This window comes from Dromaius novaehollandiae, chromosome 1 (genome assembly GCF_036370855.1).
Source record: "Dromaius novaehollandiae isolate bDroNov1 chromosome 1, bDroNov1.hap1, whole genome shotgun sequence".
NCBI classification, from domain to species: Eukaryota; Metazoa; Chordata; class Aves; order Casuariiformes; family Dromaiidae; genus Dromaius; species Dromaius novaehollandiae.
In genome coordinates this window covers 86,391,859-86,415,946 of record NC_088098.1, presented here as the reverse complement: position 1 = coordinate 86,415,946, position 24,088 = coordinate 86,391,859, and the positions used below count along the sequence as shown (strand labels likewise).

The 24,088-nt window shown below is 40.3% G+C and overlaps 1 protein-coding gene and 1 long non-coding RNA gene across 2 annotated transcripts in view; one reads left to right on the top strand and one right to left on the bottom strand.

Annotated features, from left to right (window-relative positions):
- Positions 1-3,350: 3,350 nt before the first annotated feature.
- Positions 3,351-24,088, top strand: part of LOC112993887 (ovostatin-like) — a 27,205-nt gene continuing 6,467 nt past the window's right edge. The window contains 25 exon segments of the mRNA XM_026117873.2: positions 3,351-3,472; positions 3,999-4,182; positions 4,530-4,686; positions 6,185-6,237; positions 7,185-7,205; positions 8,276-8,444; positions 8,999-9,083; positions 9,899-10,010; positions 10,995-11,109; positions 11,322-11,431; positions 13,078-13,236; positions 13,605-13,832; positions 14,389-14,446; positions 15,007-15,152; positions 16,287-16,436; positions 17,003-17,173; positions 17,481-17,613; positions 18,220-18,316; positions 18,786-19,014; positions 20,351-20,474; positions 20,815-20,933; positions 21,389-21,440; positions 22,251-22,334; positions 23,254-23,430; positions 23,955-24,036. Of these exon segments, the coding sequence (XP_025973658.2) occupies positions 3,351-3,472; positions 3,999-4,182; positions 4,530-4,686; positions 6,185-6,237; positions 7,185-7,205; positions 8,276-8,444; positions 8,999-9,083; positions 9,899-10,010; positions 10,995-11,109; positions 11,322-11,431; positions 13,078-13,236; positions 13,605-13,832; positions 14,389-14,446; positions 15,007-15,152; positions 16,287-16,436; positions 17,003-17,173; positions 17,481-17,613; positions 18,220-18,316; positions 18,786-19,014; positions 20,351-20,474; positions 20,815-20,933; positions 21,389-21,440; positions 22,251-22,334; positions 23,254-23,430; positions 23,955-24,036 (3,137 nt within the window).
- Positions 15,807-24,088, bottom strand: part of LOC135329638 (uncharacterized) — a 27,822-nt gene continuing 19,540 nt past the window's right edge. The window contains exons 4-5 of the long non-coding RNA XR_010391176.1: positions 17,320-17,385; positions 15,807-15,918 (exon numbers count right to left, since the gene is read on the bottom strand). This is a non-coding gene — a long non-coding RNA (uncharacterized LOC135329638). The remainder of the gene's footprint in view (positions 15,919-17,319; positions 17,386-24,088) is intronic.

Sequence of the window (24,088 nt, the reverse complement as noted above, 5' to 3'; positions counted from 1 at the left end):
CAATGAAAGAAAGCTTGTATGCTTGACTGGAGAGCCTATTGGTCAAACAGGACTTTACCTGTAGTTACCATGTTTCAGCATTGTTTCGCAGACACCTGGACCAAACCAAGCATTTCGACCTTTACTACGCCTAAACGAAATGTTAAAATCTAATCTGCCTGAAAAAGGTTTTATAGGAAGCAGTCATAGTCAAAGTCACAGATCGCTTCAGTGCTTTTCGGTTAATCTTCCTTTCTGTAATGACCAAGTTTCTTTGTGTTGATCTTCCTCGGAATGCAGCAATTAACCCATTTACTAGAAAGGTGTCAGTGCTTGTCTATACCACAAAGATACATCTACAGCTCTTGCAGACATATGCAAGTTGGCTTCAGACTGCCAGCTGGGGTGCTGCAAGCAAGGCAAACATAGAACTCCTCAAATGGGTTTTGCCAGAGGTCATGCCACTATCTACTAGCTATTTTAAAGCTAGTTCTGATGTGCTGTGTAAACTCTCACAGTATTGCCACTCTCCACTGCTTCAGTCAAGCACAAAGAATGGTTGGAGGAGGACAATAGACTGCAATAGAAAGACACTGCTTCAGTCAAGCACAAAGAATGGTTGGAGGAGGACAATAGACTGCAATAGAAAGAAGGAGTACCAGAAGGCATTGAAATGTAAGCAGCTACAAAAAGAGAAAAAAATATGGACTTCTAGAGATCACTGGAATTTTCCTAGTGCCATTTTATGACTCCTGTAGGAAAGAACTAGGGCTCTTTGCAGTGACAGTGAGTGAAATTTGAGACCAGGCCACTCCTTTACATAGAAATCACTATGACCAGGTCTCCATGAAGAAAATTTTGCAATTGCATTGTATTAGTATAGTCTATAATCCTAACACAGCTTCTATTAGCAAAGATAAGCTTTTGTTGGTAGAAGAGACCCAGTGCCTCAAATAAACTAAACCACAACCATAAAGGCACATTTTTTTATAGTTCAACTATGCCTGCAGCAGGGTTATTTAAGTGGAAGAAAGCTATTTTCCTCAAATATAGTCTTTTGACCTATGATGAAGTAACATCTCTAATTTCCTTTTAGAACAATCTCCACGAACTTCTTATGTATGCATAAATGAGCTAAGTGGAATAGGTAGGGTTTGAAGAGCAAGGAGATTCAGTCAGCAGCAGGAACAGTCTAGTATTCTGAATGTGTAACTTTGATGATTTTATAAATGTGTGTCCTGAAAACAAGCATTTTGTTAGAATTGTTTTATAAAATGGAATGGTGTTTGATGTTCCTGTGAAAGCTAAATAGCTCTGTGTTATTGCCAAGGAGATGAGCTGACCTCTAGTTTCATTTATTGTGATAAAGGGTAGTGGCATTTTTTCATAAAGGGAATTTTTCACCTGCAAACATATTAGTCCAATAATTTTTGTATTCCAGAAAATTGCATCTCTCATTTTTGCTTATTTCACAAGTACATTTACTATTTCCTTTATGGTTAGCAAAGAGTTTAAATTAGTCCAGTGAGTTATGTGGATATGGGATGCATAGATCATTTCTGTCTTGCATTTAGTTACCATCCAGAAGACAAATAGGCACAGAAAGCACTGTGGCTAGTGGTAGTTCCTGGAGATATGAGTGTGGACTTTCTAATCAAGGCCAGAATCCAATCTATATTTGGGCAAAAAAAACCTGTACATTGTAACAGAAGAATACACACAGCTACCCCACCCTATTTGTACAGCCTTTGAGTGTCACCTAATCCACTTGATTTCTTGATTAAACTTTCAAAATTCGCCCCAGAAAATTACTCTCTGCATAAGGATGCTGACTGCAATGATTAACAAATAGGCTTGTTACTGTATTATGTTGCAATAAATTCATATCTATCTGTGAAACCTAGAAAGAGCAAGAATGTGCAACACTGATCACTGGACAGTATTCACTTATTTTACAATTTCAACTCAATTTCAAGCCTTTGTCAGTGAATTTCTGTTCTTGAGTGCTCCTGGTGCCAGTATCTATCAGAGAGAAAATCAAGCCTGATCCCTAGTGAAGCTCCTGAACTGTTAAAGCTCACGGAAATCCTCTTTAATAAAAATGATAGAGAGCTGGGCTTTCAGAGCAGAAAATCATAGTGTGCTCTGCAGTAGGATCTAAGCAACCACAGCATGCCACAGAGATCACTGTGGGACCACCAGTTGCTGCTGCTCTGTTCCAGCTTTGTACGATTTGATATCTGCGTGAAAAATTACAGACATCGATGAAGATAATTTCATAGTTGCCCTGTGAGGCAAATACTAAAGTTCTCTGCATCACACCCTGGGAAGAAATAAGAAGTGACAGTCAAACAGCAAATCAGGAGAGTAGAGAAAAGCACATTCCTATGCAGATGCTCTGTCTTTGAAACCATATGTCTCTGGATTCAGGTCTATGAAATTTAACCATGTTGCTAACATACCAAGATGAATAGAAAAAAAGGAATTATAATTATTAAGCAACTGCTTTCCAGCATTGCTTTTCTTGTGGGCAACAGGAGAGAGATGACCGGCGTTTTATTTTCTCTTCAGGACGAGAGAGAACAAAAGGAGGACTTTTATTCTAAAATAAGGCCATCAGCTGCAAGCAGTTTTATTTTGCCTAAAAAACCTATATAGCCTCCATAAAGATGGGAAAATCAGAATTTTAGGGCACTGACAAATCTCTATGGACCCATCAATTGGTTAATATCATTCTGAAATAAACAAACTTTCAGCAACACTGCAAAGAAAAGTGCTCAATGTCCAGGGTAGAAATAACTAAGACTTTTTAGATCTCTTTCTATCTCTTTTTTCCTATTACTCCATCTCATTATTATATTCAATATTCAAAATCTCTATGAAGCAAGAAAAAAGACAGATCAACAGATTATTTCGATGAGAAACAAGTGTTGAAATATAGAAAGTTAGCCTGCTTCACTCAACCTGTGAATCCAGTAGGCAAATTCTGAGTATGCTAGGGAAAACCCTCAAATATTAATCTAATAATTTGACAAACTCATTCTACTTTGGATCATTTCGTGCTTTTCTGCGCCAAGCATCAGTATAAGAAGCAAAGCCTCTCACCTTGAAAACAAAACCATTACAGACATTTTGCACAAACATTCTGAGAACTGTTGCAAGGTGTTTCAATCTGAAGACAGTTGGTTTAGGTTGAAGTAGGGTAAGGGGAGGTTCTTGAAAGCAGTGGGATAGACTAGGATCTCCACCCCTTGCTGCAAATATAAAGGCACTAGCATCTAAGGAAGGAGCCAGGGAGGAGTTGAAGGGCAGACTCCTTTCCTCTGGAACTCTCAGTGAGGAATGTTGCAGGGCTGTTAAACTAGTGGGCAATGCATTGTTTCTTGGGAAGAAAATTCACCTCTTCCTTCTGTCTCCCTGGGAGAAAAATGTGGCTAAAGTTTCTTTTGGCTATTTTTCTCCTACATATAACAGCTGCAAAGGAACCTGAGCTGTAAGAACTACCACATTATTACTAATAGTGTTCACTGTAAGGCCTTAAAGGCAATGCTAATTGGTGCTGCTGTTTTTACTTCAAATATTAAATATTGCTATGACTCACCTTTTACATCTGAAGAGCTAAGTTCAGCTGGAATGTGGGTGGCAAGTGAGTGGTTCTCACTTAATACCAAATAGACCTTCTACCTATTGCAGAATTTTCTTAGAAGTTGATGTCTATGTTCAGAAAGAGGCAATAGCAGCAGTAATAGCAGGTGCATCCAGACCTCAGGTAACGGGCTAAAGGACAAATGTGGGGGCAATGGCAGAGCTGTGTGGGGAGCTTAGGCTAGGCTATTTGAGGGCTGCAGGGCAGGAACAAAGGGCACTGGCAGAGTGTGTGGATTCTGTTTTGATCTGAACTAATCAATGGGTATTGAGCAATGAAAAGTAATCCCTCAATACTTTCCATTTGTTCCTGCTGATAAGGCTACTTTTTCCATTCTCTATGATATGATCAATGTGCTGTTTGGATCTCACAGGCAGTATGTCCTGATGGTGCCTGCAGTCCTCCAGAATGAGTCTGCGGGTCAGGTTTGCTTGCAGTTCCTCAACCTCAATCAGATGATATCCCTAAGAGTCATCCTAGAATATGGTGCTGTTAACACCACTATTTTTGAGAAGACCATGATGGAAAGCAATGGTTTACAGTGCTTCAGCTTCACGGTAAATTAATTTTTATTTATGTCCCAATGGAAAAATCATAACAGAGAAAGCGCATGTTGGAATACCTGATGTCAGACAGTTATGAGGAAGGTAAGGAGGAGGAAAGAATATAGACCAGGGAGCAGAATAGAGGAAGAAGCAATGAAAGGAATAAGACATGCTGAAGGAAAACAGAAGCAAAAAAGCGAGATACAGTGAGAGACAAGTAGAGATTTTTAATAGGTAGTAGAAGTGTGCAGAGTGTATCCTTGCAGGAACCAAGGCTATAGGCTGAGCTGTCCAATCGGTTCTTGAGCTAATGACTTCGAGACTAGCAACCTCTCCTTTGTTTTTCTGTTTCCTTACAGATTCCTCCCATCAGTTCTGTCCTGTTGGCTTTCATTTCCTTCTCTGCCAACGGCACCACAGTCAGCCTGGAAGAGCGACGGTCAGTTATGATTTGCAACATGGAGAGTATTGTCTTTGTGCAGATGGACAAACCCATCTACAAACCAGGACAAAGTGGTGAATAGAAAGTTTTACTTAATAGTATTTGCTTTATCAAGCAATTTCTTCAGATGGAATTTCTTTGCTAGGTGTTCTTCGGGTTGAGTTCAGTTTCTTTAGAGTTTCTGTTAAAATGTTTGTGAGTGTTTGCTGTGGAGCTCAGAGAGACACCTTTAGGATGGCCAGAGAATGTCATTCCATGGTCTGTTCATTTACTTTGTCCCTTCTTCCCAGATGAATGAAGAGGGGAGCTTTTACTGCCACTGTTTTATTACTGGTGGCAGGCCAAGCAAGTGGAAAGAAGTGATTAGATCACTACTTACATGCCTAGCATAAAAAACTGCTCCGACAGTCTCCTGTCTGTGATACCAGCCAGCATCAAAGACAGCCTAAGGAACAAGAGTCATATCCACGATTTAAAAATGAAATATAACTTTTTAAAAGATGAATTCATGAGATTTACCCTCTGAGTTCTGAGGTTTTTGAACTGTATATTTTCATGGATATATTTCCTGTAAGGGTTGGACACTTATGCCATTCCACTGTCCATACTTCTTATCTGGCTGTAGAACAGACCTTCATGTATATATAAAGAACTATTTGTCCAGATATGTTCCTTAATTCACTGCTAGACTTTCAGATTTCTAGGACACAACTAGAACCCTGTAGGAAAAACTAGGAGGGCAGCCAAAGAACACACCAGTTTGCCTGAATCAGGTATACTTTAATTAATGCTGAGTTCCATCATAATACATAGCACAAAGGAAAGCTTTTCAATCAGAAATTGGTGGCAAATTCTCCTAAGGTGTCTCACAAACATGTCTTGATTAACTGTCAGATTGCTTGGTTTTGAGGTGGGAAGAGCAGTAGATTAAATTAAATTCCAAAAAGGACATTTTTGAACCATGTTTTCCTGTTTTTCATTGTGCTGTAATTCATTATTCTCCTTTCAGTTTTTCTTTTGTAAATAAAAGAAAGGTAAGGAAAAAACTTCTGCAAGATGAGAAAAAAATGAATTAACAAGAATTATACTTCATTAGAGAAAACCGACACTTCACCTAGCTCCAGTAATATTTGGAACTTTCATATGTTCACAGTAATAAACTCTGTTGTAAAGATGGGAAATAAAAAGGGGGAAAAATTGCCTACAGCATGCAGACAGCCATTGAAAAATTATGATTGTCACTTGAGGCCACCTGAGTACACAGCATGCAGACAGCCATTGAAAAATTATGATTGTCACTTGAGGCCACCTGAGTACACTGCAGTCCTTATTAATCAAGTCACCCCTTCCTTCTGATGCTAAGCAAACTTTCAATGAAAGAGTGTGATAACTCCGTGCTGCACTAAGTAAAGTCTCTGCAGGATTCTTCTGCCCTTAAAGTTTATCACCTGCATCTTTTTGCAAGAAGTGTTAGAAAATCCAATGAAACTGGGAGTACTAGTGAAATGAAAACATCATGCTCAGCCAAACAAACTCCAGCTAATGCTAATATCTTGTTCCTTGTCTTTCCAGTGATGTTTCGTGTTGTTGCTCTGGATTTCAATTTTAAACCTGTTCAGGAGATGGTGAGTGAAAAGAAAGCAGAAAGCAGATTTTACAAGTTACCCCTCCCATTTTTAAAATTGTTGGGAGACAACCTCCACTCAAACTTTACATAAACAGTTGCTGTGGATAAAACAAGCTTTTGCATAAACTAAATGCCAAAGGATAAACACAATTTCCTGAGCACATGCAATATTCTACCCTTACCTCAGAGTCGCACGGAACAGTACAAGTGTGTAGTAGATTGTATTCCTGACACAAAACCTCCTGCTATTGCTGAGAAAGAGGCTCAAAAAACCCTCTGCTTTGTTGTTCCAGACATTACTCATAGCTCTGACCAGAAAGCCTGCTTGACAGTTTCCTGCTATTACTGTTCAGCAATTTTTGCTTGCAACAATACCAAAGTCATCCATCTATGGTACTTCACCCATTTTAGAAATGGGGAAATGAAAAGGAAAACTTACCACAACCATCTGTATCATCTCATCAGAGGTGCACTCTTTTCATTGCCAGCAAGCAGTCTTCAGACAGATAGGGCATAAGCCAAAAGATGGAAGGATATTTACTGGCCTTCTTTCACTCAGTTGTAAAGCTGAAGAGAGCAAGGTGTTACCCAAAGAGCGGGTGCTAGATAAGCAGAATGAGGATATGGGGATCAAAGAAACCCAGATCACAGCTCATTTGCATCCCTATAACTCTCTTTATTCAAATGCTCCTGGCTTGCACTAAGTCCAGTATGGTCAGAATCTGCTCATTTCTTGGCCAGAATTCTCATTTCCTCTGTTCCCTTTATGAAGCCTTGCTATTCAAGTATTTAAGCTAACTATAATAAGAAATTAGGTTCTCTTATAATTGGTATTATATTGATATATTCAGTTCTTGCAATCCTGAAAGAAACTTACTTGTATTTATTCAAACACTTAATCTCTTCTCCCTTTCTTTTTTTTTTTTTTTTTTTTAACTTTTTCAGTACCCTTTGATTGCAATTCAGGTAAGAGATTTTTCTCTTTGTAATGTATTGTATCTATGAAGATAAAATCTAAAGCTTACATCAGTTTGTGTGTTTATACACATGGCCAAATTCTGCTCCTGAGTAGACTTTCAGGGATTAACAGTAACCCCATGGAATTCAAGAATGCTGTCTGAGCTTTACTAACATGGAAAATATATCTACATTCATCTCAGCAGCCACAAAAGTTGCCCTGTTCTTATGCGTATCTTTGACTTCCCTCTGCCTCCTCCAGTTTGTTCACTTCATTTTGGTGTATATCTTTTCATAACTCAAGGCTGCTGAAAACTATGCACAAATAGAGGCAAGGGATAGAATTGCTAGCTATGTTAGCATTTCCAAGGCACTTCGTGGTGTTTTTTTAAATCAAAATAGTAGTCCAAATCTAGGCAGCATTCCTGCAAGATTTGATGTTTTGGTTTGGATGTGAAGGTTTGACAGTGAAGGTAAGTCACTTTTTTGCATTTTTTTTCAGAGAAACATAAATATTTGGAGCTTACCTGCATCTTTTGCAGTCAGTGCTCTAAAGAGTTCAAGGAAATGGTGTAAATGCATTTTGTTTAACCAATCTAGCATGAAATAAAATCAGAAGCAAATGACACCCCCCCCCCCCAAATGCAGAAGAAATGTTCCCTTCCTTCATTTCACAGCTGAAAAAAAAAATGGGGCTGCTAAGGGACAAGATTTGTGTGGAGCAAGCTAGTCTGAAGGAGTAGCAAAAAGAAGGGATTTTCTTGCTTTCCGCCCTTTACACAAAACTAGATATATATATTAAAGAGTGGGGAAGGACAATATAGTGCAACTTTCTCTGGTCATTGAGAGTTGTACCTGGGATGGGAGAGGATGACTAAATCTGAAATCAACAGACAAGAATATAGCAGTATTAATAGGATTACTGTGGCAGAATTTAGCTCAAAGCATATGCAGTAAGCAGCTTTCCCAAGGATTTCAAGCAACTTGCCCTATTTGCTTCTTTGTTTCTGGTTTTGTATGCTAGTAGCAAAAATTTTCCAAGGGAAATAAACTGTGAATCTGTATTCTTTTTCTTTCAGGATCCAAGGGGCAACAGGATCTTTCAGTGGCAAAATGTGACATCAGAGATGAACATCGTCCAGATTGAATTCCCATTAACTGAAGAGCCTATCCTGGGGAACTACAAAATTACCATAGCAAAGAGATCTGGAGATAAAACAAATCACTCATTCCTTGTGGAGGAATATGGTAAATGCCACCCGCTGTTTTTATTTAGAATAGAAAACATTATTAGAGATGAGACCCTACCACTCAATCTTTTTGATTGCTAATACTTCAAACATCATCTTTAATTAATTGGTATTAAGAACTGGAGGTAAAAAGAGTAAAAAACCAAAAGAAGAGGAATTATCCATTTCACACAGATTCAGCCAGGGAAAAAAGCTGCGTAATAAATCAGCAAGCTGAATGAAAAACTCACTGTGCCCAACTAACCTCCCAGCCACGCCCACAAATTTCTTTGGTCATAGCTCTGCAAAGCATCTAAACATTGCAGGATTAATCTCAGAAGCCCCTGACTTCCCTCCAAGAGTTTGTTGAAATAGTTAAATGGAGCTTTTAATCATCATGAACCTTCACAGATGAAGACATTTTCTTGATCATTTTGACACCTCAGTTCTGAGAGGTCTCACTCCATCTGTGACTAATGCTGATGATATATCCTCCTCCTCTCTTTCATATTGGGAGGGCCTGCAACCTGACAATGTGTTGGTGGTTTTATTTTCTCTTTTTCTTCATCCTAGTGTTGCCAAAATTTGATGTTATTGTCACTGCACCAGAAAGCCTTACAGTCATGGATATAGATTTCACAGTGAAAGTCTGTGGAGTGTAAGTACCAGACACAGAATGATTAGGAAATACACTGAAGAGCAAGAACTTCCCAAAGATGGGGAAACAGAAAGGGCTTAGAGAGAAAAGAGAGCAATATAAACAGGGCCTCAGAAGAGGTTAGTCAGGATTGCCTTAGTGGTTGGAGCTTCCATTTACTTGTGTTTTCTCACATCTCATTGTATTTTCTGAGTATTCTTTTCACATTGGTGTTTAGTGGGTTGCCCAAATCTTTTGAGGGGTCCCCTGCTATAGAAGGAGGTGTTCTTTTCCAATAACCCACATGAGAAGGAGGCCTTTATGCAGCAGACAACTGTTAAATTCTAGCAGGGGTTTTAGGGTTCTAGCTGGCTTTAATTCCCCCACTAGGCTTAGTCCTTCAGAAGGATCTTGGTTACTCTTATACTGAGATCTTGTAATTTAGAATCCAGTGCTAAAATCCTGATCCCCTTGCAGATACGAGTTTTACTTTGATTTCAGTAAGTCCATGACTCACTCTAAGGTGAAGATTGGAGACAACAGTAGTAATTTGTTCGATAGCCATGTCTAGCCATCATGTTTATAGATATTATCGTTTTGAGGCTTAAACTGTGGTTTTGTTTCATGGGTTTAGGGGTGAAATAAAACTCCTCAATATTTTAATTTCCAAGTTGTATTACCTTTCTGCAACAGAAAGGGAGTAAGGAAAAAGACAGTGAAACTACTCCAGCCTCTGGCTTCCCAGGTCAGTGCTCATCCTGGGTCTATCCCTGAGTAAGTTCGCTTAAGTCAATTTTTCAAGCATCAGCTCATGGACCTATTTCCTCTTTCACCAGGTACACCTATGGCCAGCCTGTTGAGGGGAAAGTCCAGCTCAGCATGTGCAGGGATTTTGATTCATATGGGCAGTGCAAGAAAAGCCCAGTTTGTCAATCATTTACCAAAGACGTATGATATGTAATGATTATTTCTCTCTGTGTTTACCCTCTCCCCTGTGTTCTGCCTTCTCTCGCTTTTCTCACTGCGCTTTTCTTTCTTTCCCTGATGCTTCACTTCACTCCATTTTTCTGTTGTTCAGATCACTAGCTAGAAACTCAGGACACACAGCTTTTCTTCTTGGTTTTCCTTCAAGCCTGAAGGGGGACTGACATGTTCTTTTTTTCATGTCTCAGTTTCCCACCTGAAAAGTGTAGACAGTGATGCTTCTGTCAGTCCTATATAAACAACTTTGAAAGCTGTGGGAAAAGACCCCTGTTTGAAAGTGATGGAAGATGAATTGTTTCTCTAGTCTCTTGACAGTTGAACACTCATTTTCACTGATAAAATCCACTAACCACTTTTTCCCCCATTTTTCACTCTGCTGTGGAAGGCCTGCCATTCTTTAGGAACTATTTCCCAGTTATAGAAGATACAGACATACAGATATACTTTGTTTCACTGGTTAATTACCTATCTAGTTAAACATTGCTGTGTTCATACACTACGGTATGCAGCACTGTATTTCCATATCTATAGACTAAGAAATTCTAATGTAACAATGGGAATAAAGGAGAACATGGGATGCATACACAACTGTGTGCATGCATCAGTAATCTCCCAGGCAGAGTCAAGATTTGTCTGACAGGAAGAGGAAGACAATTGTCTGCAAGAGTTTCTTCCTTTCTCTCACAAAGAAACAGATGGGAGCAGATTTCCTCACAGCTCACTTGAAAGATGAAGTCTTCCGCCCAGTGTGACCCACTCTCCATCACTGTCTGTCAATGTTAGCCCTCAGAACCTTTCCTGAGGCACAGCAAATGGACCTGTAATGGAGTTACAAACACTGAATGCTTTAACAACAAAAGATTTCACTAAAGCAGAGTCCAGGATACAGCCAGTATCCTTTGTAAGCTATGAACCTTGTTAACAGCATTTGTTTTCTTCCCTTTTCAGTTGGATTCAGAGGGCTGCCTCTCCCGTGTTTTCAGTTCCAACATCTTTGAGCTAAACCGCATTGGTTACATGAGGAATCTTGATGTGAAAGCCACTGTCACAGAGAAAGGAACAGGTAATCCCTTTTGGATAGTCAGAAATAACGATAGTGGTATGGGCAAAGAAGAGAGTAAGAGCTATTCGGTCTCTGCCTGCTGATCACAAGGATCCCTTCCTGAAGGAGAAGATCAATTTTTATAAGCACATCTCCAGGCAAGCACTCTGACTCTGTTGAAGCTATACACAAGACAAAGTACATCTTCTCCTGATTCCAGACATGTCTTACAGGCCTGCAACTTACAGCTAGTCGGTCTATTCCGATAACTCGAGTGATGAGTAGTATACAGTTCGAGAACATGGATCATCACTACAGAAGAGGAATTCCTTACTTTGGACAGGTAAGCAAGGAGATAGAGAGCTCCTTGTGTTGAAAATGATTGAAGAGAGATCATATGACAACAGTGACAGAAACATCTGGGTGACTGTTTGGGGGATTTTTTTTCTGCCAAAGCTTCTCTCTTTACATATTGGTTGCCATATTAGTAATTCTGAATGCTTAGAAGTATAAATTTATTCTGAGCCCTTTTCACTTTGAATCTGTGAATATTTTGAATCAAAACAAATTATTAATTAGCATTTTTCTTACTTGCATTTTCAGCTTGATTTAACTTGCTGCTCTCCTTTCAGAATTGACAATGATATCCCAGACACAGATGACTGGACAGAAATGCTGTTTAATGACAAATCCTGCATAACTTTGTCAGTGGTTCAATGGGGTGGGGTAAATCTTGTTTTCTTTCTCTTTCATTCAATTACCATTTTTCTCAATGAGGAAAGGAAAAGGGGGACATCTTACAAGTAGCACTGAAGCAGGGGAAATAATTCTCTTTTAAGGATTTCCCCCCACACACCCCGTAAGATGCCTGTATAACTTTCTCACTCTCTCCCACACCCATTCCTCAGTTTGCTGGGCACCTCATTACTCCTTACTGGAGAAGGGGGGTCAACAGGCTTCCTGGGCTGATGTGCCACAGTGAATTCCTACAAAACACACGGACATTCTCACACACACTAGATGTTAAACATGATAGAAGACTCTTGGTAGGAGGCTGGGATGTCACATCTCAGAGACAAGGTGTTGACGATAACTTTAGGCAGTTTCTTTGCTTCTGTGCGGAAAAAAAAAAAAGAAGACTTGCAGCTTAAATCAGGGGGACTGTTATCGTGGAGCCACTGACACCCACACTTCCTCAAAATGCAGCAGATCCTAGCCCTTGTGCTGTCCCAGTCACATGTCATTCACAGTTCTCCCCTGCACAATGAAGCACTATCATTTGCTGCTGGCATATTCTGCATGCCTTCACTTCCGGTACATTCAGTCCCACCAATGTCAACATCCATCTGCATGACTTTTACTTTTTTTTTTTCTTCTTTTTCCAGAGATAACTTGTCTCCATGCTGTTTCTGGGCAGTAAGGGTAGTCAGTCTCTTAAGTTTGTATTTAATATGTTGTTACCTCTGTCATCTTTTCTGGAAAAACTCAAAATAGATGTTCAGTTCTAGCAGCTTAGAATTTACCTAATGGTCTCTGATATTTCTTACTTGTTAATTTAACACATAAATAGCACAGGTAGTGGAGATAGAACCATAAAAGTTGTCAAAGCAAAGATCTGGATGAAAGGTCTTCAGACATGAAAAGTACCAGCAGCAGACTCTAAAGACCAAGAAAGGAAAAAAATGGAGGACAGGAAGTGTATCCTTACACCGGAAATGTGTAGTGAGAAGGGACTGGGCAGAAAAGAGATGAGAAATAAGTTTTTGCTTTACAAAAGGATGTCATCAATGATGCAGCATCTGAGGAAGCTTCTATTCCAAATAGCCAAAGAGGGCTGCCACAAACTAAGGCATTTTAGTTCTTAAGTATTGCTTGGAAGGGGGAAGAAAAAAAGCAGTTTTGATGTGTAGAGAGCAAAGTGGTGCAAAACATGAGTATCTATATACAGAAAGATACCAAGCTGAACATGTCTGGCATTCTCTTCTACAGATCAAACTGGTAGACAAAGACAATTCTCCTATTTCCAACGAGGTTGTTCAGCTATTTGTGAATAACAAGAACACAGACAACTTCACCACTGATGTTAATGGCATCATTGATTTTAGCATTGACACATCTGAAATGTTTGATCCTGAGATCAGTCTAAAAGTAAGTACAAAACAAGGCTGAATAGGGAGAGAAAGGGCTAATCTCAAACTGAACCCAAAAGAGATGGGATGAAGTTTTAGTTCTAGTAATAAAATGTGCTTTCAGTGGCTTATTTCATGTTCCAGAGCTCTCAAATATACCATAAAAGAAGTGAGGAAAATACCTGAATTGTTTCAATGCAATGGTAGGCTCCAAGGCTGCAAGACCGTTGTGCTACTTCTTCCTTACCTGTTTGGCTCTAAATGCAATGCTCAGACTTGTGAATTTTGTGAACTGATCATTCTGATGTCAGTCTGTGATAATGCCTTGCCATTCCCTAGTGAGCTATATTTGTTTTGTTTTTCTTCCCTGCTTCCTGTCCTGATCAGGTGACATCTAAAACCAGTGACCAGTGCCATTCTGAAGGCTGGATAGAGCCTTCCTACCCCAATGCATCTGTCTCTGTCCAGCACTTCTACTCCTGGACTAACAGTTTTGTGAGGATTGAGCCGTTGTGGAAAGATCTGAGCTGTGGGCAAAAGAGGCTGATCACTGTGCACTACATCTTGAATACAGAAGAATATGAGAGCATCACCACCATGAACTTCTATTATGTGGTGAGTGTGGGGTTGTTACATGGCTTTGCTGAAAGAGCTTGACCAGGGATCTATCTGGCAATCCATTCACAGCAGTTATGGCAGTGAGTGCTCTTCTAGCCTTTGAATTACCAGCCAGCCCAATACATACATCCTTGATCAACAACCTGAGGACAGAAACAGCACTGAGGTGGCTTGGTAAAGCTGCTTGTGCAGGCAAAATCAGATCCATTTCTGGCCATGTTACTCCATTTCACAGTAAGGAACCACTTTTATAATGTCACACGCAAGGATTCTTATCCCTTCTCTCCAAGCAGCTCTTTACAGTATTCTGTGCCTTTCCTGCTACCTGGTCACTCCCTTTTTCTGCTGTTTTCTGAGCAGTGTACACAGCCATAGCTGTAGCAGCAGCAGTGGCAGCGGTGGCAGCATCCAGCAAGCCCTAGGGTTGATGCTTAAGCATCTGAAGCCATCCCAATGTACATGCCACTTCTTGAACTGGATTTGGCACTGAAAGTGACAATTTTCTTCCTCCAACCTTCACCAACCCAGAAATATGTTTCTGTTCTCTGCACAGGGCATGGCAAAAGGCAAGATAATCCTTACAGGGGAAATTAAAATTAATATCAGAACTGGTAAGTGAAGTAGCTGTGTACAGTTCTATACAAAAAAAAAAGGCAGGGGGAGGGGGGAGAAAGGATGGGTGAACTGTGTACCAAGACAAAATTTGGATGTACGTAGCAGCTACTGGGAGGGCTTTATCTTTTTCCATACTTGCATGTGTACATGATACTAGCATTACCAGTAAGATCACTATACAGTCAGGTTAAGTCCAACAACCTCAACACAGAGGCAAAAAAAAAAAAAAAAAAGGAATCAGCTGATACTAGCCAAGAAGCAGTGTCCTGTAAAGATCTCCATAAAGGACAGTGGGAGGGAAAGCAGAGTGTCTGGCTTGAGAGGCTGTCTGAATCTGGACACATGTTCAAACCCACAATAAATCTGAGGACATTTTTGTCTGAATCGATGTGTGTCACATCCAGGTAACTCCATGTCACTCTAAGATTCTTCAGTTTATTATCCAAGTACAAATTGCTCCATTGACTGATACACCTGTATGTCAGCCTAGGATTGCTACTGCAACAGCAGATCTTTGGGTTTCTCTGTGTATTAGTCCCTTTCCTTCTACTGACAGATCAAAACGGCACTTTTGCCATCCCACTTGTGGTCAATGAGAAAATGGCTCCAGCCCTTCGGTTGCTAGTATATACCTTACACCTTGCAAAGGAGCTGGTAGCAGATAGTGTCAGATTTCCAGTTGAGAAGTGCTTCAAAAACAAGGTGAGAGTCACTAAGATATTTCTAGTATTACCTGCTGTCAAATAAATGCGAATTCTTTGCACACACATCCACTACAGATTTCCAGACTTATTTCTTCTTTCCATCTACTTCTCTCACTATTACTCTCTTCATTCTTCACTTTTTCCCTTGGCCTTGTATCTTTCTCCTACAACCACCTCTACCTGGCCTTATCTCCAAAGGGTAAATCCTCTTTAACATTAAAAAACTACTTTTTCAAGAAATCTGCACTACTCCCAAATTGTGCTTGCCTCTCTTGACCTACGCTAGTGTCCTATTTGGATTGGATTGTCTGTTCTTTAATGTAGTGAACACACTTTATTCTACCTCACTTTGCTCTGTACTTTTATTTCTTACAGTCCATAGCTTATTTGCTGAAAAATGTAATTTTGTTTTATCACAACCAAACACATATAGAAAAGAAAGCAAAAATAAAAATCTTGGGTTTTTTTAGGTGTTATTTACATATTTAGTTTCAATTAAACATTTTAATTTGTCAAATTGAAATGAGATTTCACCTTTAACATTTTTCTAATCTTAAATTCTTAAAAGGTAAAGGATATCCAAATATGAAATAAAACATAAGGAGAGGACAAAACAATTGGTGTTAAATTAAATGTTTCTATTTACCTGATGTGGTCTTCCCTCCTACTTTTTCCCTCTTTTGCAGCACAGATTTGAAATAGATTTTGCTCTGAATAGACTCAAAGCAGAATCTGTTTTATATTTCCTGAGGTCAGTCATGGACCTAGTGAAAATATGATTTGCTCACTGTAGTGCATATTACATGTCATCAGCATCATAATAAGATTAGATTTGATAAGAAGAAGAGCAACAGAATCACACTTTATTTTAAATCACTTGAAGTAGTCTTCATTTAAGTTATCACAATGTAGAAGTCTCTACGTGTCTTCAGTGTCTAAGCTCTCATTACAGTGGAGGCTGAGTCAGCAGAGACATTGGAGACTAGGCATCCCTACCCAGTCAGATGATCCGTACTGTAATTTAACAGAAGAGCCTTCTGCTCTTCTTCTTGCCCTCCCATCCACACACACATACTGAGCAGCCCTGAGCAGTAGGGATTAGCCATACCAGCAAGTTTCTGATCAGTTTCAGGTCCAGCTGAAATTCTCTGAAAAGCAGATACTTTCAGCTTCCAATGTCAGCTTAGTCATTGAAGCTGCTGCCAACTCCTTCTGTGCTGTGAGGGCTGTGGATCAGAGCATCCTGCTCCTGAAGTCTGAGACAGAGCTGTCTGCTGAAACTGTAAGCTACCCAAAAAATACATCTTCTCCTTCTACTGCGGCGCTACTTCCTTCTCCTCTATTACAGTATCTCTCAGTTCGTGATTGTTACACTGTGCTTTCTTCTACTGCTTTTTGCACCTGATGGTCATTCACCATCTGTCATGTGCAATACATAGCTCTTGTTCCTTGGTAGTCAGAATCTTGCTTTCATGTGGGATTTGGACTAACCAGTAATTTAGAGGTTCACACAATCATTCTGGATGCTTCAGTAGATGATCACAAGTCAACAAGTGTGAGCATTCTACTATATACCACAGCCTCATACAGGTATGAGATGTATCCTGGGTATTATATACTCAGAAAGGCCAAGAACAAGAAAAGACATTTCATAAAGAGTAAGAACCCAAAAAGGAAAAAGAAGCCCTAGCATATTCTCTAGGTAGCAATCCCATTATCCTTTTGTCATGTGAGAAGAGCATGGTTTCAAAAAGGCCAGCATCTCAGCTCTGGTGATGGCCGGCACATGACTGTATAATCACAGTTATCTTTCCACGCACTAGTTTTATTTTTTCTTCCCTCTCACAGGTATACAGCCTGCATCCCCTGCAAGATCTACAAGGCTACGTCTTCAATGGGCTCAACCTAGAAGATGACCCCCAAGACCCATGTATCTCATCTGACAACATCTTTCACAATGGCTTGTATTATACCCCTGTAATGTCTGGATTAGGCCCAGATGTATATCAGTTCCTCAGGGTAAATGTCCTACAAGTTACTTAAATCTTTTGCAGCCAGATTCCATTGATGAAATTCCAAATCTTTCTGCAAATGGCACTGTCAGCAAAACTCATATGTGACAAACTCTCTGTGTGGATATGCACTGAATTGACTCCTATACATACCGTGATTTTCCAGCATGTGCAAAACTCCCACAGGTCGCCATGTAGAATATTCTGTCTTGGGCTTCTCTGTGGGAGAAAGGAAATAATGCGAAAGAAAGAAGAGCAGAATAAACCCACACTACATTATATTTGTGTCTGATACCATGATGTATTTTTTACAGGATATGGGCATGAAATTTTTTACCAACTCAAAGGTACAGCAACCAGTTGTGTGTGCTAGCGAGACTGTAAGACCTCAGCCATATTTCTTGAATGTGGGATTTGCAGCTTCTACACATCATGTCAAATCATCAGGTAACAGAGGGTAAAGAAAAAACTTTAATACAGGGTATAGAAAAACTGCATTTTTCTCCTTAAATGAACAGATATTTCTGTGGAAAAGAAAGGTAGCATGGACAGTACTCATGAATATCATTTGACAATGTTCAAATCTTTATGGTGCTTCACTTGAATCCTAGTCTGGCACAGAATGGGACAGCTTAGGATAATGGCCAATGTCAAAAGAAGCTTTTCAGGTCTAAACCTTTGATTCATGTTCAGTTCCATGCTATGAAGTGTTGGCAACCAGGAGCATCACACAAAATTGGTACTGTTGGCACTGATTCTCTTCTGACTAGAGCCTGTTTGGAGATACAGTGTGACTACAGCTGGCACACAGACCTAAGAGCCAAAGGCAATTCCAGCAACATTTTCTTTATCCGTGGTATCAAGTTATACCTACCTCAGACATCTATTAGTGACATTAATACTTGTGTGGAAATATTGACAGTATCAAGTAGCAAGAGCTGGGTAAACACTAATCATCCTTCATACTAGCCCAAGCATATTAAAGCCTGTCTTTCCTGGGAATCTTCGCTATGTGAAGCAGGTTTGACCTAATCTCCCATTATCTCTTAGCAGTTGAAGTTGCTAGGGAGGAACGTGGGAAGAGACTCATAGTTGAGACTATTCGAGAATTCTTCCCTGAAACTTGGATTTGGGATATAGTCCCAATAAAGTGAGTACTGCTTCTCTTCTTCTTTTGCCTTGCTTTTAAGAGCTACTAAATATGCTTGCAAAATGATGTCCCACAAAGTGATAATAAAGGCCTGGAAGACCTAGCTGCTTCAGTCATCACCTAACCTCTTGCCTTCCCCTTTTCCATGACAAAATTACCCTGTTTCCAAAGAGATTTATTCTCACAAAGTGTGTATCGTAAGTCATACTTCTCTCTTAAAAACAGGAACTCCTCTGGTCTGCAAAACATGAATTCCAAATTTTCTTTCCAAACTCAGGGAAATGATGGGCAGAAGTACTTTCAAATGACCTGTCCTTAGATGATTTAGGTGATGAGTTCTGGGGACTTGAATGTGGAATTTCTGCAAACAGAGTAGGGGCAGTGCTGATAGGGACAGTGTTGTCTGTACTGAGAACTAAGTATGTGAAACTTCTCTTTTCCAAACTCATTCTCTATCCATTCCCATCAGCTCTACTGGAAAAGCAAGTATTCCATACACCATCCCTGACACGATCACTGAATGGAAGGCCACTGCCTTCTGTGTGGAAGACTTGGTTGGATTTGGTATCTCTGTGCCTGCCACCCTAATTGCCTTCCAGCCTTTCTTTGTGGACTTGACTTTGCCATACTCTATCATCCGTGGAGAAGATTTCCTACTTAGAGCCAATGTCTTCAGCTACCTCAACCACTGCATGAAGGTATGTACTTATGTCCACATTTTTAGTCCCTACTCCATCTCTAAAGAAGTTGCAGCCCTTGTAGTCTGAAAAAAAGAGTGACATAATTGGTGTACATGATCAGAGCTGTCTTTGGTCTTGACTGGTGAATTGCTCTGTCTATCTCATGAAAGATTATCCTGATGATTTTTTCTCCTAAGCTACTATCAAGCAGAGGAAGATATGTTTGAAATGTGTCTAGTCTTGATGTACAAGCAAGCTTCTCCAGAGGTCCACAGAGGAAGGAAACAACTGTTTTGCAAAACATATCATTAACCCTTCACAGTTCTGCAAGCCATCAATGGTTTTGGTGGGGTCTTTAGAACTATATATGAAGGTGCGAAGAACTGGAGAACTTGTGCCTCCCAAACAGAAGAAAGAGGGAAAAAGCAAGAAGTGGGGAAAAGGCAGAAGTGGAGAGCAGATAATCCCCACTTCTCTCTGGAAAAAGCCCTCAAAAATACCAAAACAGGGAGTGGAAAAGTCCCAGTACTTCTCCTAGGGAATGTCTGTTCAGCTAGAGACTCTCTATTGCTCCCAAACTCTGGGAGATCATACTCCCAGTACTTAGTACTTTCCACAAAAAATGCCTCTAGACCATAGGTTCATGGCACTTCTGCACTGAGGGAGCTTATGCACTGTATAAATGTTACTTGAAGAAAGAAAAACAGACATTTTCTGTCTGGGTGCTTTCTTTTTTGCCCTCCTATATGTTGTATCTAGGAATCATGAAAAGAGGAGGAGGAAGAGAGTCTAGATTTTGTTTGCTTCATTTGAATGATGAAAATCAGCTCGCCTGTCTCACAAGCAGATCACCACCAAAGGAAGAAAAATCAAGACACAATTTAGAAACATTTTTCCAAATTTTTTGTTAACAGTTTGGCCTAAAAAAAAGCAAAAAGGACTAGGGTAAACGTTCTAGAAAAAGATGTGCATTGTGAGGCTTTCATTTCTTAACCTCATTTTTCAAGAATTCCTGGAGTAATAAAACAAAACATTAGGCAGTATTTTGCTTTGCAAGTCAGTTCAAAGACATTAGCACCAGGTCAGCTGAACATAACTTAATACCCTGATCAGGAATCATATGCATGCATGGGATATTTAACATTGAGAATGTCAGTACAAGCTGACAGATAACACTGTTATGGTTTCCTCTGATGGATGATTCATCTAACAGCAGCAGCATCCCAGGCCTTAATTCTGCTCTACACTGTTAACACTGGGCACAAGCAGAGATCTCATTTTCCCCTAACAAAAAAGCAACATTTGCCTATGGTGCAGAATCTTCATCCCATCCCATTTTTATTTCTATTCTCAGGTAGATGTTTTGCTGTCAGATTCCCTTGATTATGAAGCCAAACTCATCTCCCCAGAGGATGATGGATGCGTATGTGTCAAACAAAGAAAGACTTATGTTTGGAATGTTTTCCCCAAAGAAATTGGTAAGTGTCTGTGAGTCCATCCAGTTTTCTGTCCTGAGGTTGATGCAAATCAATTTATACCTCCCCTGAAAACTGAACCTACTTCCAGGCTTCAGAACCTGGTCTACCACTGTTTCAGCTCTCCGGGCCAAAGAGCTCCTGTAGAACTGCAGTGCAGTTATTGTTCCCATTTATAGATATCAGTTCTCTTCCCTCTATGTCTCACCTAGAGTCACTGACAATTCATTATGTTACCTTATTCAGTATCTGTGGAGATTCATTACCAGATGAAAATACTTAGTTTGACCATCATTCTGTAGGAAAAAGGTCACTTTCTTCTCCTTTTCTTCTACCATTTAAGGTGATGTGCTATTCAGTATTACTGCAGAGACCAAGGATGGTACAGCTTGTGGAGATAAAGCAGCCAGGAACATCAGTATTGACTACAGGGACACCCAGATCAGAACATTGTTGGTAGAGGTACTGTTGACAGCTCTTTCTGTTTTCCCTTTACTCCCATCCACGAAAAAAATAATGCAGCAAAAGTATCAAAAGCAAGTAAAAGTTCTTCAGGTTCCCTAAAGAACTCTTGGTTTAGCTCCACCTCCACCTAGCTGAGACAGCATCTGTCTGTTCAAGCTAAAAACAAGTCCATTCCCATCTGAAGTCCTCTTCCATGAGGATCAGTGGGTGTTGGTAAATGCACATCTTCCTCATGCAGAGGAGAAACTGGAAATGAGGGATTCCATTTGATGGGAACTCCTCTATGGTAGGAGCCACATTAAGTATTAATCTGTGAACTACTGTTTGAATCCAGCCTTCTTATGATGCAGGAGGATGGGTTTGGGGGCTGGTGCTTCTGTCACTACATTATTTACTTCTGCATGCTTTGTTCTCATCTGCTGTGTGTGTCTCTTTTTCCCATCATCATCCAGCCTGAAGGCATCAGAAGGGAAGAGACTCAAAACTCCCTCATCTGCACAAAAGGTAAGGGCCTTACATTCTGAGAGGATCTGAAAGAAAGGTTTGCACTCTTTCCTGCAGTGCTCATTCATGCTGTCCCTCCCTTTCTCCCCGAGGCACCCAGGTCACTGTGTAAATGGCAACTAGTATGAGTGTGAGTGCTTACAGATCAATTCCTTGCTACAAACTTCACATGTGATCTGGCGCACGTCACTTAGGCAGTGTCTGTGCTGCAGTCAGAGGTGCTCAGATACTGAAGGGAAGGCTGCTATGAAGGTATCTGAGAGAGAGAATCTTTCTGTGCAAAATCTATCGTGGTCTCCATGCACTCATTTTGATTGGTGTCCCAGCTTCCAAAGATAACTGTAGCTTGTAGCTTTCCACTTCTAGCAGAGATGGGAAAGCAAATACAGACGTTTCCCTCCATGCCATCTTGGTGCTGATTGCAAATGTTTTCCAAAGCTTTCTGGAAGTCCTGCCTGAATAAGGCATAATGGCAGCCCTGACCCTCACCAATCAGATCTCCCCAATGTCTCACTGAAGAGCTCTTCAGGGTTCATGGACATTACAGCCAGTGAGCACCCTGTTCAACTGGTTTCCGTTGCGCAATGACAGTTACTGCACCATTTGGTCTGTTTTTCACTAATTTGGTTTTCCTATGCCTCTTTCTCTCCTGAAAGCTATGTTCTTGGTGACATCTGTGGTTGGGTTTCTGTCTATTGCTGTCTCCTGTGTGTACCTTTTCACTGTGCAGTTTCTACTAGAAGCATTTTGCTGCTATGATCAATGTTGCTATACAAATGACCACAATATCCTCAATATTTTTCTCTACAGATGATACGGTTTCTCATGGTGTTGCTCTAGATCTACCTATAAATGTGGTGAAAGGATCAGACAGTGCCTCATTTTCTATTGTTGGTAAATATAAAAATAATAGAAATAGAAAGAAAGAAAATATGAAAATATAGAATAAAAGCTTTGTTGGGATTCAAGATGTGATTTTTCATTCTTGGAATACAAAACTTTTGAGCAAAGAGACTGATTCTTGTCCTGCCCAGCAAAGCTCTTTGCTGCATCAGAGAAATCAAATTTCTAAATATTGGTCACATCCCTCAATTTTCTGTTTAAGTTTATTGGCATTTGAATGTTTTTCTCAGAAATATCACATTTCTGAGTTATGGCCTCAGCCAGACTCATGCCAGTAAGGTTTTCTTCCATTTATCCACCTGCAAATCAGAGATGTTAGTGAAATCTTTTCAGTCTTTTAGTGGATAGGACCTGAGCTGGTTACATTACTCACATATAACAAAATTTTTGCTTTGATATGTTTGTGATTCTGGTCATCCCAAAAAAACCTTTTTGGGCATGTATCTACTCTCTTTCCTAAGAATAACAATTTAGATATGGTTTGTGATACATCTACATAACCAAGGTTTCTGTTCAGCATTAGATGTTAACTCTGCAGTATCTCTGGTCTGTTGCTCCTCTCTCCCCTCCATCATACATGGAAGAAGAAGAGTTTCCTGGCGGTTCTTGTTTTCATTTCTAATAAGAAGCATCTGCTTGAAGTGGCACTAAAATAACTCGTGTTTCTGGTGTGCGCAATTTAGTCTAAGTAATAAGAGGTGGGAGAGGGATTTCTTTGTTGACTGTAAAGCAGAACAGAACAAACCATTCAGTACTGAGAATTTCAGGCTTGTTAGAAAGCTGTGTGGTACCATAGAGGCTTGCAAGCCCAGCCAGGATCTTCCAGGACTCTGCCTACTGAACTGAAATTACTGTTTATTTCAGTGGCCCTGAGTTGTGCTAATCTCCCCTGGCATCTCCCATTTCCCAGGCGACATCATGGGCACTGCCATGCAGAATGTGCAACAGCTCCTCCGGATGCCATTTGGCTGTGGGGAGCAGAACATGGCCCTGTTTGCACCCAACATCTATGTCCTGGACTATCTGAACAAGACAGAGCAGCTGAGTGAGGAAGTCAAATCAAAGGCCATTGGATACTTAGCAAGCGGTGAGAGTACTGTCCTTCCCTTATGCTGTGTGCTAAAATCCCCACTGAGGCCCAGTGAGCAGAAACAGTAGCATGGCTATCCTAGCAGTAAGGCCCTGCCACTGTAGCACAGCACAATGACCCAAGGAAATGCCCTAACTATGACCTTTACTATCTTTGCTTTATATTCCTTCTTTCCTCATCCTGTTTTTCCTAGGCTCAGTTGTCATGTTTGCTTTGAGGTTCTGTCTTTCATTCCCTTCCTCCTCTTCCACCTAGGCACAACGCCTAACCTGATCCTGTTACCTTAGGTGGAGCACGGCACTGATGAAGCTTTGCCTATTCTTTGTCTTAGTTAGCATTTCTGGAGGACAAGATGTTCCATGACTACATCTAAGCTCCCCTGGGGCTGCAGTAGAGTACTCTCTGCTTGGTGGATGTTACCTTTCCTTATTTCCCACTATGGTTCCAGACATATCTGATAGCAAACAGAATAGGGTTTTGTTTCCAAGTTAGAGAACAATTCCTGTTCCATGTGCTTGCAGGATACCAGAAACAGCTGTCATTCAAACATCCAGATGGGTCCTACAGCATCTTTGGCACCAGAGATAAAGAAGGGAACACCTGGTTAGTGACTGGGAGTGGAAATGGATCAGAGATTAACTTGCATTCAATTCAC